The sequence below is a fragment of the Salvelinus fontinalis genome, chromosome 12 (assembly GCF_029448725.1).
Source record: "Salvelinus fontinalis isolate EN_2023a chromosome 12, ASM2944872v1, whole genome shotgun sequence".
Classification (NCBI taxonomy): Eukaryota; Metazoa; Chordata; class Actinopteri; order Salmoniformes; family Salmonidae; genus Salvelinus; species Salvelinus fontinalis.
The window spans coordinates 29,410,095-29,429,906 of NC_074676.1; the positions used below are offsets into that span (position 1 = coordinate 29,410,095).

Here is a 19,812-nt window from a genome sequence, read left to right on the forward strand (position 1 = left end):
AGCTGATCGTGGGGGGGTGGGGGGTAGCTGACGCTACGGAACTAGGCTAGTTAGTTATCAGTACAGCCGTACACGAAATTAAATAAATGGGTTTGAGGGCGTTATACCCGATTGAATCAATAAAGAGCAGATTAAATGGGATTGTTAACCATCTAACGTTACACTAACTAGTTTGTGCTTGCAAGCTCCCCTTTTTGTTTAGTTAGCTACCTAGCTAGCTTGGCTAACGGGTAGATAGCTAGTTTAAAGTAAAAGCGTTTTTCGTAAAGCTTTTCAGGGGCCTATTCATCTTGATTATTGTCGTAACTCGTTAACTATCTGAGGACATTACCAGCTATTTTGCAAGGTAAGTAGCTAGCTCGCGAGCTATTATTTTCACGCCTATATAGAACCAACAAGCATCTCATGAGAGCAAACATGAGCTAGTTTAGCCACATTTAATGTTGTCATGTAACATGGGGGTGTGAAAAGTGGCTAATGCTAGGTATTAAATTAGCTAGCTATCTGACTAACAGTCAGCAGGTTAGCTTACTCATTTGGTAACGTTAAACTAATTTGTAGTTAGCTACAGTTCAATAAAACGTCTCTCATTATATACAATAAATAGCTTCCTGTGGGGTCAACAGCGTAACCACAGACAAAAGGGTTAGCTGTTATCTTTGGTGTAACGTAAACGTTAGCTGCTAACCAGACAACTAACTCGCATTAGCAGTTTCAACATGGCTGTTTTAGCTATTTACCATTATTTTGTGTAACGTTAGCACCAGCTAACTCGCATTATCCTTTTCAACATGGATGTTGTTACAGCCAGTCAATTTAGCCTTGGCATAAATTAGTCATAACAAGCGTATCTAACTAACGTTAGCTAAATTTGACTGAAATCTAACAACTAAACTGTACCAAATAGCCGTATATAATGTTAGCTAACTAGTATATTCTTTAATGTTAATCAACAACATTGGCTAGCTACATATTTTAATTTCTCAGTGCATTTTGTTTATCTTGAACATGTATTCTTTTCATCAATGTTATTTTACACAGGTCAGAGTTTGGAAAGTGCACGTGGACTTCCTGTATGACGATTATTGTTCACTGTAACACTGCTGATCTGTGCCACTCCTCCTAGTTGCCATCCATCTGCAGAGTAGCACCATGATTGACGTCCCCACCCGGATTGTCATGAGACGCCTCCACGAGTGCGCCAAATGATATGATAGTAGCTTCTTGGATTGCATTCTGTGCTAGCAGGAGCCTTGAACAGGTTCTACTGCTCTCTTTGGAGCAGCTACATTCACTACGGGTTTGGGAAAGCCTCAGGACAACCAGAACCATGGGAAACAGCTGTGTTTGTAGAGAAGACAGTGATGTGGATGATGGATCGGCAACTCGCGGGCAGCTCAGGCGAGTTGATCACACTGCTGCTGATCACCCGGAGGCACGAACCAGTCGGCCCCGGGACCCAGTCAGACCGCCCCGCCGTGGACGGGGACCCCATGAACCTCGCCGGAAGAAACAAAATGTGGACGGGCTGGTGCTGGACACACTTGCTGTCATCAGGACTCTAGTTGACAAGTAAGTGTTTGAAATGTAATTTCCAACTAAGCAAGTGGCCGTGGCATGCATAATAAACCTTGCTTCCCTTCACAAGTGTAGTTGAATATAATGTGTCAGGACTGTAGTATAGTTTGTTCAGATTATGCACTCCCTTTTGTTGGCATTTCAGGCATTAACATGGTCATTAACATGGTCTTGAGGTTTATATTTTTGTTCGGTGAGTGTATGTATGTATGCATGCATACACACTACTAGTCAAAAGTTTTAGAACACCCCCATTTTTCAATTTTTTTGTGAGATCAAGGCCAGGTAATAACCTGAAATGGTACAAAGGTAAGCAGCAAACTGCCAGAGGTTTAAAAAAAGAAAGTTTATCAAAAACTAAAAAATAATGTACATTTCTGAGTTTTTTTTTTTTTTTAAGGCCTTTTTCATGGAACAAGTAATGGGTTAACAACTTACAGCTGTTCTGCAGCAATGGAAGTAAATTGAGCCTTGATACTAACAATTCCTACAGGTGTCCCAACTTTTGTTGATAACTTACAAAAACCTGTCGGTATAAAAGCAGTGTTGGAACAGACTGTGTTACTACACCCTCTTAAGCATTATTTGGACATTGTACAGCAGGAAGTAGTATACTGCTATCATAATGGTGAGGAAAAGGCATTAACAAAAGGTGACAGACAGACCATTATAATAACCCCTATAGTGTAGTTATTTTCTTTAGAGAAATTGCAAAGAAAGCCAAGGTGTCAGTGAGTACAGTTTCCTACACCATCAAAATGCACTTGGAAACTCTGATGGGAAGAGGTCTGGCAGACCCAAAGCCACAACAGAATCAGAAGACACGTTTCTGATAGTCAACAGCTTGCGTGATAGGTGGCTCACAGGACAACAGCTTCAAGCACAGCTAAACACTGGTCGAAGTAAGCAAGTCTCAGTTTCAACTGTGAAGAGAAGACATCGAGCTGCAGGTTTGACAGGTCGAGTGGCAGTAAGAAAGCCATTGCTAAGATGGCAAAATTAGAAAAAGAGGCTTGCCTGGGCCATGAAGCACTGCCAGTGGACTACTCAAAATGTTAATTCTTCGGTTCATCACGCAGGGTTTTTGTATGCTGTCGAGTAGGCGAAAGGATGGTTCCTCAGTGTGTGACACCAACTGTCAAACATGGAGGAGGATGTGTGATGGTCTGGGGCTCTTTGGCTGGATCCAGAGTCGGCACCCTGAACCAAAACGGCACAGCATTTTGCAGTGCCATGCCATACCCTCTGGTGTACGCCTAGTTAGTCAGGGGTCCATCCTACAGTAAGATAATGACCCAAAACATACATCCAGGCTATGTCACAACTACCTTAGAAGAAAAGAACAACACAGTAGGCTTCAAATCATGGAGTGGCCAGCACAGTCTCCAGACTTAAACCCCATCGAGCTGGTTTGGGATGAACTGGGCAGAAGGGTGAAAGCAAAGCAACCTACAAGTGCAACACATTTGTGGGAACTTCTAGAACAGTGTTGGGAAGAACGTTCCGAACAATATTTGATTTCCATTGTTGAAAGAATGCCTTGAGTGTGTTCGGCTGTTAAAACTGCAAAAGGTGACTACTTTGAGTAAAAAATGTAGATTACATTTTGCTAAACAAAACTAATACATAATTTCTTGGTCCCCAATTGTTTATTTTTTTCTATGATTTAATTTCAGAGTACATTAAGACATTAAAATGTGAATTTCAATAAAAACTGGAAAAATTGAGATGTTAACTTTTGACCGTGTGTGTGTATGTATATATTATACACACAGTACCAGTCAAAAGTTTGGACACACCTACTCATTCAACGTTTTTTCTTTATTTTACATTTGTAGAATAATAGTTAAACTATTAAATAACACATATGGAAATCATGTAGTAACCAAAAAAGTGTTAAACAAATCAAAATATATTTTATATTTGAGATTCTTTAAAGTAGCCACTCTTTTCCTTGACAGCTTTGCACACTCTTGGCATTCTCTCAACCAGCTTCATGAGGTAGTCACCTGGAATGCATTTAAATTAAAAGTTAATTTGTGGAATTTCTTTTCCTAATGTGTTTGAGCCAATCAGTTGTGTTGTGACAAGGTAAGGGTGGTATACAGAAGATAGCTCTATTTGGTAAAAAACAAAGTCCATATAATGGCAAAAACAGCTCACATAAGCAAAGAGAAATGACATCAAGCGCTTTGATGAAACTGGCTTTCATGAGGACTGACACAGGAAGAGAAGACCCAAAGTTACCTCTACTGCAGAGGATAAGTTCAGTAGAGTTACCAGCCTCAGAATTTGCAGCCCAAATAAATCCTTCAGAGTTCATACTAACAGACACATCTCACCATCAACTGTTCAGAGGAGACTGCATGAATAAGGCCTTCATGGTCGAATTGCTGCAAAGAAACCACTACTAAAGGACACCAATAATAAGAAGAGACTTGCTTGGGCCAAGAAACACGAGCAATGGACATTAGACCGGTGGAAATCTATCCTTTGGTCTGATGAGTACACATTTGAGATTTTTGGTTCCAACCGACGTGTCTGTGAGACTCAGTAGGTGAGCGGGCGATCTCCGCATGTGTGGTTCCCACCGTGAAGCATGTAGGAGGAGGTGTGATGGTGTGGGGGTGCTTTGTGACACTGTGATTTATTTAGAATTCAAGGCACACTTAACTGGCATGGCTACCACAGCATTCTGCAGCGATACGCCATCTCATCTGGTTTGTGCTTAGTCCCACTATCATTTGTTTTTCAGCAGGACAGTGACCCAACACACCACCAGGCTGTGTAAGGGCTATTTGACCAAGAAGGAGAGTGATGGAGTGCTGCATCAGATAACCTGGCCTCCACAATCACCCAACCTCAACCCAATTGAGATGGTTTGGGATGAGTTGGACCACAGAGTGAAGTAAAAACAGCCAACAAGTGCTCAGCATATGTGGGAACTACTTCAAGACTTGGAAAAGTATTCCTCATAAAGCTGGATGAGAGAATGCCAAGAGTGCAAAGCTGTCATCAAGGCAAAGGGTGGCTACTTTGAAGAATCTCATCAAATATATTTTGATTTGTTTAAAACCTTTTTGTTTTTTGGTTACCACATGATTCCATATGTGTTATATCATAGTTTTGACGTCTTCACTATTATTCTACAATGTAGTAAATAGTCAAATAAAGAAAAACCCTTAAATGAGTAGGTGTAAACTTTTGAATAGTACTGTATATTCCAGACTAATTATTTGTGTGTATTGTTGTCTTACTGCACTGTTGGAGCTAGAAACATAAGGATGATAACCTGTGATAACAGCAGAAAAATATGTGTATGCAACCAATAAGATTGGATTTGAAGACAGATTCTCCTCTTGGGTTATCCAGGAGGGGTTCCCCAGGGATCAGTATTACTGCTGTTAGTGGTCAGATTTACAGGCAGGGTGAGGGAGGCCGATGGGCCAGTCTTGCTCGCAGACAAAACGACAACAGTCACACGCACATCCATCACACTACTCCACTCTCTCTGCCTCCGACTTGTCATCTGAATTTCGTAACTGCTTAGACCAGATGTAACCAATGATTGAACTTCATTGTCACAAGAATCTCTGTTCACCATCACATTTTGTTTTTTTGTCAGTGACCAAGAGCCTCCCTACTCCATGATCACGCTGCATGAGATGGCAGAAACAGGTAAGACAGATGTACTTATGATTGCTTATGAGAACAGTAAGAGGAACTCTGTCCTCTGATGCTTTATCTCCTCTGTGTCAAATTAAATACTTAGTGAGGCCTCTTGTCAGCTGTAACCTACGGATATCGATGACTAGTGTATCTTAAGGTTGTTCAAGGCTCTTCTAGCCGGCATAATGATGCTAATGCTGGCTATCCAGTCAGTCTCTGTCCTCAGGCCATAATGTGCCTTTCTGCCTGCCTATTAGTCAATCTCATCTGATCCTTCAGCTAGAATGTGTTCATTCTACATTAATGAGCCTTTTATTTTTGATTTAACCTTTATTTAACTATGCAAGTCAGTTAAGAACAAATTCTTATTTATAATGACGGCCTACCAAAAGGCAAAAGGCCAGCTGTGGGGACTGGGATTAAAAATAAATCAAATAAGTAAAATAAAACACACATCACGACAAGACAGACAACACTACATAAAGAGAGACCGAAGAGCCTTGTTTGTAACCTTTTACCATTCCCCTTTTAAGCTATTCATTTTGAGAACAAGACCCATGCTTCCAGAGCATTATGCTAGTGAGTGGCAGGTCTGAGCCTTTCCTTGGCTGGTATCTAAGAGGTGGATTTAGCACAGCCTAACTGGGTCTTAACTACTGTATCCTGCCCTCCAGCATGTATTGTCCCCTCTCATTGCCACAACTGTGCTGTTTACTTTATAAGTGCATCTCTTCCTTTGATGGTTGAGAGAGTTGTAGGTTTGGGGCAGGGCAGTCAGGTGTTGACTCTCCGCTATGGAAAGGGAAGAATGGAGTTATTCCTGGGCCTTATCAGGGATAGGAGTGGGATAGCTGGTGGTGGGATATAAAGGGTCACTAGTATTTTATTCACCACCGCATTTCAGCTTTTCTTATGTTCATCAATGATGTTGTGGATATCTGTAAAAGACATCAATCTGCCTTATGTGCTGCTGTTGCCACAGAGGGAAGTACACAGTGGGTTGCATAGTCTGATCACAGGGAAAGGTTAGAAATGAGTCAATTCTTTTGAATTGAGGATTGGCAGGGGGAAGAGAAACCCCAAAATTCCTCACTTTCAACAGAATTCAACCGTAAATGAGTTTCGGTTTCTGGCCAGTTGAGTGATGATGCACAAGAAAGCCCCCAAGCAGACATGTTTCAACAACCTCAATGACTGCATATCTGCATCAAGTGTGACAACTAACTACAAAGAGCAATGGGGCTGTTAATTACCAGTTTTGCTCTCCGCTGCTAACCTCCACTCCCTCCCCTGCCCTATCCCCTATGCTACCTAAGATGACGGCTGGTTGGAGGTGGTCCAGTCTCTGATCCGGGTGATACCACTGGACGACCCATTGGGACCAGCTGTGATCACCCTGCTGCTTGATGAGTGCCCATTGCCCACAAAAGTAAGTACTAGTTACCATCTGGGTCTCTAGTTCCCACTTGGGCCTGATAAAATCTGCGTTCTCGAGAACGTGGACAAAATCCAGACATTTTCAAAAGGAATTCAAAAATGTATTGAAATGTAGGAAATCAACTAAATGTATTCAAGTTATTAAAAAATGCATTCATTTGCCAACGATTTTCATAAGACAAATACATCGGTCATTTGTATTTTCCCTAAAACGTTCCTTGTATTTTTTACCCCCTTTTTCTCCCCAATTTCGTGATATCCAATTATGATCTTGTTTCATCACTGCAACTCCCCAATGGGATTGGGAGAGGCGAAGGTCGAGTCATGACTCATCAAACCGCGCTTCTTAACACCCGCTCGCTTAAACCAGAAGCCAGCCACACCAATGTCTCGGAGGAAACACTTGAGGTGGGCCTGCAGGCGCCCAGCCCGCCACAAGAAGTCGCTAGAGCGTAATGAGCCAGGTAGAGCCCCCTAACCCAGACGACACTGGGCCAATTGTGCGCCGCCCTATGGGACTCCCAGTCACGGACGGTTGTGACACAGCCTGGGATCGAACCCGGGTCTGTAGTGCTTTAGACCGCTGCCCCACTCGGGAGGCCTCCCTAAAACTTTCTGAAGAGGCAACGGCGGACTTATCATTAGGCAGACGAGGCAATTGCCTTAGGCCTCACATCATCAAGGGGCCTCATGAGCTGGGCATAAAAAATGTAATAATAATTTATCTGCTTGATGCCCACCAAGCTCTGCTCGAGGTATAATAAATGCAAAAAAAAAATCCCCATGTTAAGCTAGAGATGTTTTTTTTTTGCATGGGATGCGTCTCTATCCACCGCATCAGCCGATGTCGGTCTTCCGGAATCCGCGGTGGAAGGTGGCAGTGCTGTTTGTCAGACCTGGAGATGTCTCAAAAATAAATATGTCTTCTCATGGAAAAACCAAACGGTTTGGCCTACAAATTAATATTACCCCTCTATTGAAAGATGAGACTCCCACGAACACTATGGTGTACTCCATTTTGTTCTACACACACACACACACACACACACACACACACACACACACACACACACACACACACACACACACACAAGTGTCACAGGGACTCTGGAGGTAACCCGGTACCGGGCCGAAAAATGTATGGAATTTATAGTCAAAGGTATACAGGTAATTCCACGGTAAAACATTTTTTTAATCCTGAGCTTTCTTTTATCTCTTAGATATAGGACAGACACTTCAAAACAGACTTCCCTTTTTTATAAAAAAACATTTACCATCTGTTTTTCCGTGTATGAATCTGTTATTCAGTGTGTCTATAGGCTAATAGCAGTAAGCCCAAACTCAATGTTTCTTCATGTTTCCTTTTATACAGGGGTCCTACATTTCCAAATCAAATACCTAAATTTCCTTGGTATGACCATCTTAAAAAAATTGCATATGTTAGTTTAGTAGTAGTAGTAGTCTCTTGTCGGCTATGCCATAACTAAAAATCATGTTGCTGTCACGCCTCTCTTGGAGGTCTGGAGGATTTTGTATTGTAAAAATGGTTTGAATGGTTTGCTGGCTGCAAGCGGCAAGATTTTGATTGGATGTTACATTTCAAGAACCCTCCCCCCACATGCCTGTTGTTGCTACATGTTATGTTCATCGCTGTTTTCAGATCGGGAAGGAGTGGTTCTGTATGCTAGTTTGCAATATTGCATTCTGTTATGAGGTGTCCTCTTTACACAATCGACATGCATCAACCTATTTTGATTGGGTTTTAATCAACGATTTCCTGACCATCCTTACCATAGACTGTAAAAATAATCATCACACACTGTTGCACTTAAGACACTAATCTAGTGAGCACTATTGGAGCACCACCTGCTTTACATTTAAATTTTAGTCATTTAGCAGACGCTCTTATCCAGAGCGACTTACAGTAGAGTGCATACATTTTATTACATTTTACATACTGAGACAAGGATATCCCTACCGGCCAAACCCTCCCTAACCCGGACGACGCTATGCCAATTGTGCGTCGCCCCACGGACCTCCCGGTTGCGGCCGGCTGCGACAGGGCCTGGGCGCGAACCCAGCCCAGGCTGGGCGCGAACCCAGAGACTCTGGTGGTGCAGCTAGCACTGCGATGCAGTGCCCTAGACCACTGCGCCACCCGTGAGGCGCAGTGGCTTTCTGGCCAAGAAGAGTATGGCAATGAATCCGATACATGTTCTACATATACTTAGTGTACAAAACATTAGGAACACCTTCCTAATAATGCTTTGCACCCCCTTTTGCCCTCATAACAGCCTTAATTCATTGCGTCATGTACTCTACAAGTTGTCAAGTGTTCCACGATGGTGCTGGCTCATATTGACTCCAATGCTTCCCACAGTTGTCTGATGTTGGCTGTATGTCCTTTGGGTGGTGGACTATTATTGATAAACACGGGAAACTGTTGAGTGTGAAAAATCCTGCACTGTTCCAGTTCTTGACACACTCAAACCGGTGTGCACCTACTATGGCGGGGTATGGCACCTACTACCATACCCCGTTCTACAGTGCCTTGCAAAAGTATTCATCCCCCTTGGCATTTTACCTATTTTGTTGCATTACAACCTGGCATTTTAAATTGATATTCATTTGGATTTCATGTAATGGACGTACACAAAATAATCCAAATTGGTGAAGTGAAATGAAAAAAATTACTTGTTTTAAAGAGAAAAGTGGTGCGTGCATATGTATTCAACCCCTTTGCTATGAGCTCCCCTAAATAAGATCTGGTGCTACCAATCACCTTCAGAAGTCACATAATTAGTTAGATTGCACACAGGTGGACTTTTTTTACGGGTCACATGATCTCAGTGTATATATACACCTGTTCTGAAAGGCCCCAGAGTCTGCAACACCACCAAGCAAGCAGCACCATGAAGGCCAAGGAGCTCTCCATACAGGTCAGGGTCAAAGTTGTGGAGAAGTACAGATCAGGGTTGGGTTATAAAAAATAAAATAAAATATCTGATATTTTGAACATCCCACGGAGCACCATTAAATCCATTATTAAAGAATCAAAAGAATATGGCACCATAACAAACCTGCCAAGAGAGGGCCGCCCACCAAAACTCACAGACCAGGCAAGGAGGGCATTAATCAGAGAGGCAACAAAGAGACCAAAGATAACCCTGAAGGAGCTGCAAAGCTTCACAGCGGAGATTGGATTATCTGTCCATAGGACCACTTTAAGCCATACACTCCACAGAGCTGGGCTTTACGGAAGAGTGGCCAGACAAAAGCCATTGCTTAAAGAACAAAAATAAGCAAAGACTTTTGGGGTTCGCCAAAGGCATGTGGGAGACTCCCCAAACATATTGAAGATGGTACTCTGGTCAGATGAGACTAAAATTAAGCTTTTTGGCCATCAAGGAAAACGCTATGTCTGGCGCAAACCCAACACCGACTCCTAACTCCCCTGAGAACACCATCCCCACAGTGAAGCATGGTGGTGGCAGCATCATGTTGGTGGGATGTTTTTCATCGGCAGGGCCTGGGAAACTGGTCAGAATTGAAGGAATGATGGATGGCGCTAAATACAGGGAAATTCTTGAGGGAAACCTGTTTGTCTTCCAGAGATTTGAGACTGGGACAGAGGTTCGCCTTCCAGCAGGACAATGACCCTAACAATACTGCTAAAGCAACACTCGAGTGGTTTAAGGGGAAACATTTAAATGTCTTGGAATGGCCTATTCAAACCCAGACCTCAATCCAATTGAGAATCTGTGGTATGATTGCAGTACACCAGTGAAACCCATTCAACTTGAAGGAGCTGGGGCAGTTTTGCTCTGAAGAATGGGCAAAAATCCCAGACATACTCCGAGACTTGCAGCTGTAATTGCTGCATAAGGTGGCTCTACGAAATATTGACTTTGGGGGGGTGAATAGTTATGCTCGCTCAAGTTTTTCGTCTTTCTTTGTTTCACAATAAAAAATATTTAGCATCTTCAAAGTGGTAGGCATGTTGTGTAAATCAAATGATACAAACCCCCCAAGAAATCCATTTTAATTCCAGGTTGTTAGGCAACAAAATAGGAAAAATGCCAAGGGAGGTGAATACTTTTGCAAGCCACTGTAAATCACTTAAATCTTCTGTCTTGCCCATTCACCCTCTGAATGGCTGACATGCACAATCCATGTCTCAAGGCTTAAAAGTCCTTCTTTAACCTTTCTCCCCTTCATCTACACTGATTTGAAGTGGATTTAGCAGGTGACATCAATAAGGGATCATAGCTTTCACCTGGTCAGTCTGTCATGGAAAGAGCAGTGTTTTGTAATGTTTTGTACCCTCAGTGTATATTAAGACAGAGGGGTGCTGTTTCGCTCGCTCTGGTACTTTCTCCAGTGAGAGTTTTTGCTAGAAAGTTAATGAGTGCACTGTTCAGATGCTGAAATTTATTTTGGATAAATGTGCAAACGTAACCTACTTTTTGAAGTGATTTGTTTTCACAATCCGATGAAAACATGACAGGTTTGGGGCGGCAGGGTAGCCTAGTGGTTAGAGCGTTGGACTAGTAACCGAAAGGTTGCAAGTTAAAATCCCCAAGCTGACAAGGTACAAATCTGTCGTTCTGCCCCTGAACAGGCAGTTAACCCACTGTTCCTAGGCCGTCATTGAAAATAAGAATTTGTTCTTAACTGACTTGCCTAGTTAAATAAAGGTAAAAATAAAAAATAAAATAAAAAAAGGTTGTGTTCATGGCACATTTTAAAAGGGTAATACATTTTTACAGTTAAAGTACGTCTTTACTATTAAATTTAGGAGAGGGGGGGGGGGGCACTGCATTCACATGAGCGCTACAGAAACATCGCTAACAAACGACGGTCTCTGGCTGGTGCGCAGTTGGATTAAATTCTATATATATTATATTTTTTCCAGACCTCTGTAGAGGTCTCCGGATGTGGTATAATCATTGTTGTGGACTTAGTTTATAGAAAAACTAAATAGTATGTTCTAAGTGTGATTTTGAGCGAAAACCTGAAAAAAATGGGGAAAACGGATACCTTGATAAACAAACGAGAACGGCAGTTGGGGAAAAACTAAATGGAATTCTGTGTTTTTTAAACAGATTTTATAGGGCCCTACCTGTAATGTCGCTACGATCCATCTTCCTTGCCTTATGCCTACACAGTACTCTTAATTCAAAGCGCAAATTCCCAAAGCATGATTGTCCACTCCTACGCACTCCTTGAGAGCAGCTGATCACAACACGCCAATCTTATTGTCAAGTACAGGGTTTTTCTGCTGGAGGCCAACTTTTAGTGTATTTCTCTGCTTTGAGTCAGCACTGTACTTTTGTCTCTTAAAGATTCATCTTTTGAACAAGAAAAACCCACAGTCTTGGCTCAGAATTTTTACTATCTATTGAGAGGGATTCAGTGTTTTTGTTTATCTAGTCAGTGTAGCCTGTTGCCTTACCTGTTTTATTCCATATAGGCTTACAGAGAAAGTGGGTATTAAGTAGATTTGAACATTGCCAATCTAAAGGTTTTTCTGTGTTGGACTTTCATAACAGTGCTTGTTTCCCTTACTTTGTTAGGACGCTCTACAGAAGCTGTCCGGGATGCTGAGCCTGAGTTCCACTGTGGCCCACCAGGATGCTGTCATCCCTTCCAAGCACCGCAACACTACAGCTGTACTGGGCTGCCTGGCTGAGAAACTGGCTGGTGAGTGTGGATGCAACCTGATCTCCCTCATTCTCTTACACACACACCAACTCACAGAATATACCGCGTGAATATGTATGAAAATGCTCTCTAATGCTCCAGGTTATTTGACCCGAGCTGCTCAACCAGTTTTTAGCATATCAAGTGGTCAGTGTGAACTGAAAGCGCTGATCCAGCAGGTTTGAGTTGGTCTGTCATGACATGGCCAAAGTGCTCTGCCTTTGCTCTGACAGCTCTGCAGAGCCTGCAGCACTGGGCTGTGGAGGGTGGTCAGGGTGAAATGATTCAGTCTGTCTGACATACCCAACAGGGGTTGCCTCTACTAATCAATGTAGGGGCGGCAGGTAGCCTATTGGTTAGAGCGTTGGGCCAGTAACCGAAAGGTTGCTAGATCGAATCCCTGAGCTGAAAAGGTAAAAATCTGTCGTTCTGCCCCTGAACAAGGCAGTTTAAAATATATATATATATATATATATATATATATATATATATATATATATATATATATATTTCACCTTTATTTAATCAGGTAGGCCAGTTGAGAACAAGTTTTCATTTTCAACTGTGACCTGGCCAAGATCAAGCAACGCAGTGCGACAAAAACAACACAGAGATGTTAACCCACAACACAGTTAACCCACTGTTCCTAGGCCATCATTGTAAATAAGAATTTGTTCTTAACTGACTTGCCTAGTTAAATAAAAAATGTCTGTTTGTTTACAACCCAAACTGTGAACTGCACCTTTTCTTTCTCTGGAAGATCTGAGGTAACCTTGGTGCAATCCTGTGCTTTTACTGTGGCCCTGAGCATTGTTTCTCCTCCTAACGCCACTCCACATGTCTCATCTCTCAGGTCCAGCGAGCATTGGACTCCTGAGCCCTGGAACCCTGGAGTACCTGCTGGAGAGCCTGGTGAGAGAACACACAGATCTAGAATATCATAAATTCTGTTACAAGCTGTCAATAGTCATGTACTTGGTTGCATGTCGTTTTTCTGTAGAATGAGGATGAGACCTTGTCTAATTTATGTCAATCTCTGTTCCCAGAGTTCTGAGGCACATCCTACTGTTATGCTCTTTGCCCTCATAGCCTTGGAGAAGTTCTCACAGACCAGTAAGTTTGTCCCCAACTCCTGTACATTGGCCAAGAAACGGACAACTAACTGTCATATTTCACTGTTGCAGGTGAGAACAAGCTAACAGTGTCCGAGTCGTGTATAGGTGACCGGCTGGGGATTCTGGAATCGTGGGCTGACCACACAGACTACCTGAAGCGCCAGGTCGGCTTCTGTTCCCAATGGAGCCTGGATAACCTCTGTGAGTAGTAGACTACATCATGTTAGTGAAGACAGTTCTCATCCATATTTCCCCACACAACAAATTTCCCCACAGTGCTCTTGGCTTTAGCAGCAGTCCATTGTTCCTTGTGTGAAGAGGCTTTAAGCTCCTTGCAGGGTGTGATGTGCCTTCAGAATATGCACTTAGCAGCACAGTTGAGATTGGTTGAGGAGGTGTGCGTGTGTGTGAGAGACTGACTTATACCATTCCCTTTCCTCAGTCCTGAAAGATGGTCGTCAGTTCACCTATGAGAAGGTGAACCTGAGCAACATCAATGCCATGCTGAACAGCAACGACGTCAGCGAGTATCTTAAGATCTCTCCTAGTGGACTCGAGGTGAGGGGTGTATGTAGAAGGGCCGGGACAAAACCAGCATCTCGATCTCGTTAGTATCGTGGCAAGGAAACAAAACAGGAAGCGGATGTAACTTCTTTAGGAAAACTTTCCTGATGTTGGAAACAAACATTATGCTGTCATCCAGAGTCACATGTATTTATTTTCCAAGCTATAGCACAATATTTTACATACAGCAGGTTTTTAAAGGACCAAAGAGTTTGTTCTGCTTCGGGTTTTCATTTTTGCCATGGAAAGAATATTGTGATCCTGGTATTGTCCCAGCCTTACTATCTAACAAGCCTAACAGAACAGTGGTCTTGGAGTGACTAGAATGATCCAAACTCAACTTTCTGTATGGGCACTGTTGCACACATAAGGAATTATTATACTACATGTTACAGTCATGGGAAAGGCCAGCATTACACTGTAGTCAGTTTATTATGTAGCCAGTTTATTAGGTACACCCATCTAGTAGCAGCTCAGACCCCCCCCCCCCCCCTTTGCCTCCAGAACAGCCTAAATTATTTGGGGCATGGATTCTTCAAGGTGTCGCTTTCTAGCATTGCTCGATTGGTATCAAGGGAGCTAACGTGTGCCAGGAAAACATTACCCACACCATCGCCACCAGACTGTACCTTTGACACCAGGCAGGATGGGGCCATGGACTCATGCTGCTTACTCCAAATCCTAGCTCTGCTATCAGCATGATGCAACAGGAACCGGGATTCATCGCAATGTTTTTCACTCCTCAATTGTCCAGTGTTGGTGATCATGTGCCGACTGGAGCCGCTTCTTCTTGCTTTTAGCTAATAGGAGTGGAACCTGGTGTGGTCGTCTGCTGCAATAGCCCATCCGTGACAAGGACCAACGAGTTGTGCGTTCACAAGAGGCCGTTCTGCACACCACTGTTGTGCTGTTATTTGCCTGTTTGTGTCCCGTCTGTTAGCTTGCACGATTCTTGCCATTCTTTCGACCGCTCTCATCAACGAGCTGTTTTTGCCCACAGAACTGCCGCTGACTGGATGTTATTTGTTTGTTGCACCATTATCGGTAAACCATAGACGCTGTTGTGTGTGTGTGTGAAAAGGCCAGAAGGCCGGCCGTTTCTGAGATGCTGGATCCGGCGCGCCAGGAACTGACAATCATACCACGTCACGCTCAAAGTAGCGTAGGTCACTCGTTTTGCCCATTCTAACGTTCAATCGAACAGTAACTGAATGCCTCATTGCCTGTCTGCCTGCTTTATATAGCAAGCCACGGCCACGTGACTCACTGTCTATAGGAGCTATCCATTTTCGTCAACGGGGGGCGCGTGTACCTAAAACTTTTTTCAGTCGTGGCCAAAAGTTTTGAGAATGACACAAATATTAATTTCCACAAAGTTTGCTGCTTCAGTGTCTTTAGGTATTTTTGTCAGATGTTACTATGGAATACTGAAATATAATTACAAGCATTTCATAAGTGTCAAAGGCTTTTATTGACAATTACATGAAGTTGATGCAAAGAGTCAATATTTGCAGTGTTGACCCTTCTTTTTCAAGACCTCTGCAATCCGCCCTGGCATGCTGTCAATTAACTTCTGGGCCACATCCTGACTGATGGCAGCCCATTCTTGCATAATAATTCTTGCATAATCAATGCTTGGAGTTAGTAAGAATTTGTGGATTTTTGTTTGTCCACCCGCCTCTTGAGGATGGACCACAAGTTCTCAATGGGATTAAGGTCTGGGGAGTTTCCTGGCCATGGACCCGAAATATCGATGTTTTGTTCCCCAAGCCACTTAGTTATCACTTTTGCCTGAAGGCAAGGTGCTCCATCATGCTGGAAAAGGCATTGTTCGTCACCAAACTGTTCCTGGATGGTTGGGAGAAGTTGCTCTCGGAGGATGTGTTGGTATTATTCTTTAGTCATGGCTGTGTTCTTAGGCAAAATTGTGAGTGAGCCCACTCCCTTGGCTGAGAAGCAACCCCACACATGAATGCTTTACTGTTGGCATGACACAGGACTGATGGTAGCACTCACCTTGTCTTCTCCGGACAAGCATTTTTCCGGATGCCCCAAACAATCGGAAAGGAGATTCATCAGAGAAAATGACTTTACCCCAGTCCTCAGCAGTCCAATCCTTGTACCTTTTGCAGAATATCAGTCTGTCGCTGATGTTTTTCCTGGAGAGAAGTGGCTTCTTTGCTGCCCTTCTTGACACCAGGCCATCCTCAAAGTCTTCTCCTCACTGTGCGTGCAGATGCACTCACACCTGCCTGCTGCCATTCTTGAGCAAGCTCTGTACTGGTGGTGTCCCGATCCCGCTGCTGAATCAACTTTAGGAGACAGTCCTGGCGCTTGCTGGACTTTCTTGGGCGCCCTGAAGCCTTCTTCACAACAATTGTACCGCTCTCCTTGAAGATCTTGATGATCCGATAAATCGTTGATTTAGGTGTAATCTTACTGTCAGCAATATCCTTTCCTGTGAAGCCCTTTTTGTGCAAAGCAATGATGACAGCACGTGTTTCCTTGCAGGTAACCATGGTTGACAGAGGAAGAACAATGATTCCAAGCACCACCCTCCTTTTGAAGCTTCCAGTCTGTTATTCGAACTCAATCAGCATGATAGAGTGATCTCCAGCCTTGTCCTCGTCAACACTCACACCTGTGTCAACGAGAGAATCACTGACATGATGTCAGCTGGTCCTTTTGTGACAGGGCTGAAATGCAGTGGAAATGTTTTGGGGGGATTCAGTTCATTTGCATGGCAAAGAGGGACTTTGCAATTAATTACAATTCATCTGATCACTCTTCATAACATTCTGTAGTATATGCAAATTGCCATCATACAAACTGAGGCAGTAGACTTTGTGAATTTATATTTGTGTCATTCTCAAAACTTTTGGCCAACTGTACACTGACGGGTATAATACTTGTGTTCCATTGAGATAACAGATCTGCCCTTTTCTCCCCTCCCAAGGCGCGCTGCGACGCATCCTCCTTCGAGAGTGTCCGCTGTACCTTCTGTGTGGACTCAGGCGTGTGGTACTATGAGGTCACTGTGGTCACCTCAGGGGTCATGCAGATTGGCTGGGCCACCAAGGATAGCAAGTTCCTCAACCATGTAAGTGTTCACATTCTTTACTGATACACACAGCAAGCAGTGTTTATTCATGCTAGACTGAATGCCATAATGTGTGTGTTTCAGGAGGGCTATGGGATAGGAGATGATGAATATTCATGTGCATATGATGGCTGCAGGCAGCTAATCTGGTACAATGCTCGCAGTAAGCCACACTCCCACCCCTGCTGGAAAGAGGGTAAGTTCTACCCGAACTCCATACAGGATTTATGTAGCTCAGAGAGGCAGGCTGTAATGGGAGATGACTGTTGGGACCTCAGCTTACACACATTTGTTACTGAGCTACTGGCCCTTACAAGCCTATGCTTAAGCTTTACACTCTTGTTGATCTGTAGGAGATGTCATCGGTTTCCTACTGGACCTCGGTAAGAAGCAGATGCTTTTCTACCTGAATGGACATGAACTCCCCCCAGAGAAGCAGGTGTTCTCCTCAGCAACGTGAGTATACACACCCTACTCCTGCTCACTCCCTTCTATGGACATAATCCACCCCCCACAAGTATTCACATGCTGTACATTTCAGTAACTCACTGCCACATCCAATGTCCTCCCTATTCTTCCACTTACCTTAGTCTCTCTACTTCATCTCTTTCTCAGGTCTGGCTTCTTTGCAGCAGCAAGTTTCATGTCCTACCAACAATGTGAGTTTAACTTTGGGGCGAAGCCCTTCCGCCACCCCCCATCTGTTAAATTCAGCACCTTCAATGACTTTGCCTCGCTGGCGTCTGATGAGAAGATTATCCTTCCCAGGTAAGTCTGAGGTAATGGAGCCTTGAGGGAAATGGTTAGGCTCTAAATGATCACTCTGGTTGAACAACTGCACATTACAACTGCACATTATGTGAACTCCTATGTAGCTTTTCATGACTCTGCTTGTGTGTTTCCCTCAGACACCGGCGCCTGGCCCTGCTGAAGCAGGTGAGCATCAGAGACAACTGCTGCACCCTCTGCTGTGACCAGATGGCCGATACGGAGCTGAGACCCTGCGGACACAGGTACAACAACTTCCCTCTCTTTTTCACCACTTGTACCTATCTAACCATTTGCCTATGTGTTACAGCTCCTTACATGGCCTCTGTGTGTTTGTGTCTGTCTCCTTAGTGGGATGTGTATGGAGTGTGCCTTACAGTTGGAGACATGCCCGCTGTGTCGCCAGGACATTCAGACACGTGTCAGACTCATCTCACACGTGTCTTGACACATCACCTCCAAAACAGGACATGAATACTCCTCCCCAACCCTCCCCTCCTCCAATCCCAACCAATAGGACAATGGGGCTGTGCTAGGATTTGTGACCGGACCCTGGGCCTAATTTGAGGAGGGAGTGCTGGTGGGACCTGACGAAGACCCCCAGGAGAGAGACTATGTAGGGAGAATAGAACAAGGAGGGGTAACCTTTTCTTCATCTGCACTCCATGGAGCGTTCTCTCTGTGAGGAGATGGGCCCCATACCAGTCTGAGAGCAAGAAAGTGCTGGGAGAGTGAGAGGGCAGGAAGGCAATTTTGAGATATTAGCAGGCAGCAGCATTTCCAGAATTGCCTCATCAATCTTAATGTCATAAACTCACACAGTATCTGCACATGGATCTGCCTAATGTTCCCTCAGGATCTGGTCAATGTGTCCTGTGTATCTCTGCTCAAACGTTTTAAATGTATCTGTGATTCTCTTGTTTTCTGACTAAACGTAAAGGTACAACAACAAAAAGACTATGTTAACTCCCTGCTCAAACATACAATACCAACTGAGCACAGATTTGTCTATTACTCTCCATCTCTCACTCTCTCCTTTACTTGAAGCATTTCTGAGTTGATTGAATAATCATTCTGTTATAAATTAGATTGCAAAATTAACAAAAGAACTCTGATTCAAAAAGTATCATATTTGTGTACGTGCAATTAAAACTAAATTAAGTTGATTGAAATTAAGTTATTGAAATCACAGCTAATTGGGATAGTTTTGATTCCCGGGATAGCCTGAAGTGGTTGTGGAAAATCATTCAGAATCAGAGGATGTTGTCAGAAGATATCACACATCTCTGTTAGTATGAATGACTACATTTGGTCACAGTGCAAATTTGGAGGGCCAATTGTCTCCATTCCAGAAAATGATTCATGGAAGAACTTATGAAACAATTGCACTTTCAATTTATCTTAACGTCTTAATGGAGTAGCCCCAGGGGTCCCAAAGATGTGATTTACTGATTGATCATTGTTTTCTGAATTGTGATATTTGTAATAATAAATGTATTCAAGTAACTGTCCAGTGTTTCCAGATTTCTATGAAATATGAACTATAATTAAAAACAATGAGTGAACATTTTTTGTAAGGAAAACTATTTAAGTAATGATCTTAAAAAGCAGGTTTTTTTGGGAGTACCCCAACAACAGAATGTGTGGGTGTAAACCGGTCATTAAAACTATTCATGGGAGCTCATCCCCACAGCAAGCGTTTCTGAAACAGTCTGTTTTTTCTCCAATGTATTCTTTGACTACAAATACGATTATAGGATGAGTCAACATTATTTGGGAATATGAACTTTTAAAAGTGAGATTTTCACTGGACAGTTACTGTAATCTTATGTTGTTGCTTGTCAAAGATGCCATTATTATTGACATGATTTAGCCATG

The 19,812-nt window shown here is 43.2% G+C and overlaps 1 protein-coding gene across 2 annotated transcripts; it reads left to right on the forward strand.

The window, feature by feature from the left end:
- The first annotated feature begins 8 nt into the window (after positions 1 to 8).
- Positions 9 to 19,445, forward strand: LOC129867117 (RING finger and SPRY domain-containing protein 1-like). 2 transcript variants are annotated; one of them, XM_055940306.1, is made up of 15 exons: positions 9 to 346; positions 1,042 to 1,572; positions 5,204 to 5,256; positions 6,564 to 6,676; positions 12,261 to 12,387; positions 13,241 to 13,299; positions 13,434 to 13,500; positions 13,572 to 13,703; positions 13,945 to 14,060; positions 17,023 to 17,166; positions 17,251 to 17,362; positions 17,520 to 17,622; positions 17,782 to 17,934; positions 18,075 to 18,179; positions 18,286 to 19,445. In XM_055940306.1, exons 2-15 carry the CDS (start codon positions 1,211 to 1,213, stop codon positions 18,380 to 18,382), a joined length of 1,743 nt encoding a protein of 580 aa, XP_055796281.1. In that variant the 5' UTR covers positions 9 to 346; positions 1,042 to 1,210; the 3' UTR covers positions 18,383 to 19,445. The 2 variants fall into 2 exon arrangements, with proteins under 2 accessions (XP_055796281.1, XP_055796282.1); XM_055940307.1 differs by having other exon boundaries at positions 1,127 to 1,572.
- The last annotated feature ends 367 nt before the right edge of the window (positions 19,446 to 19,812 follow it).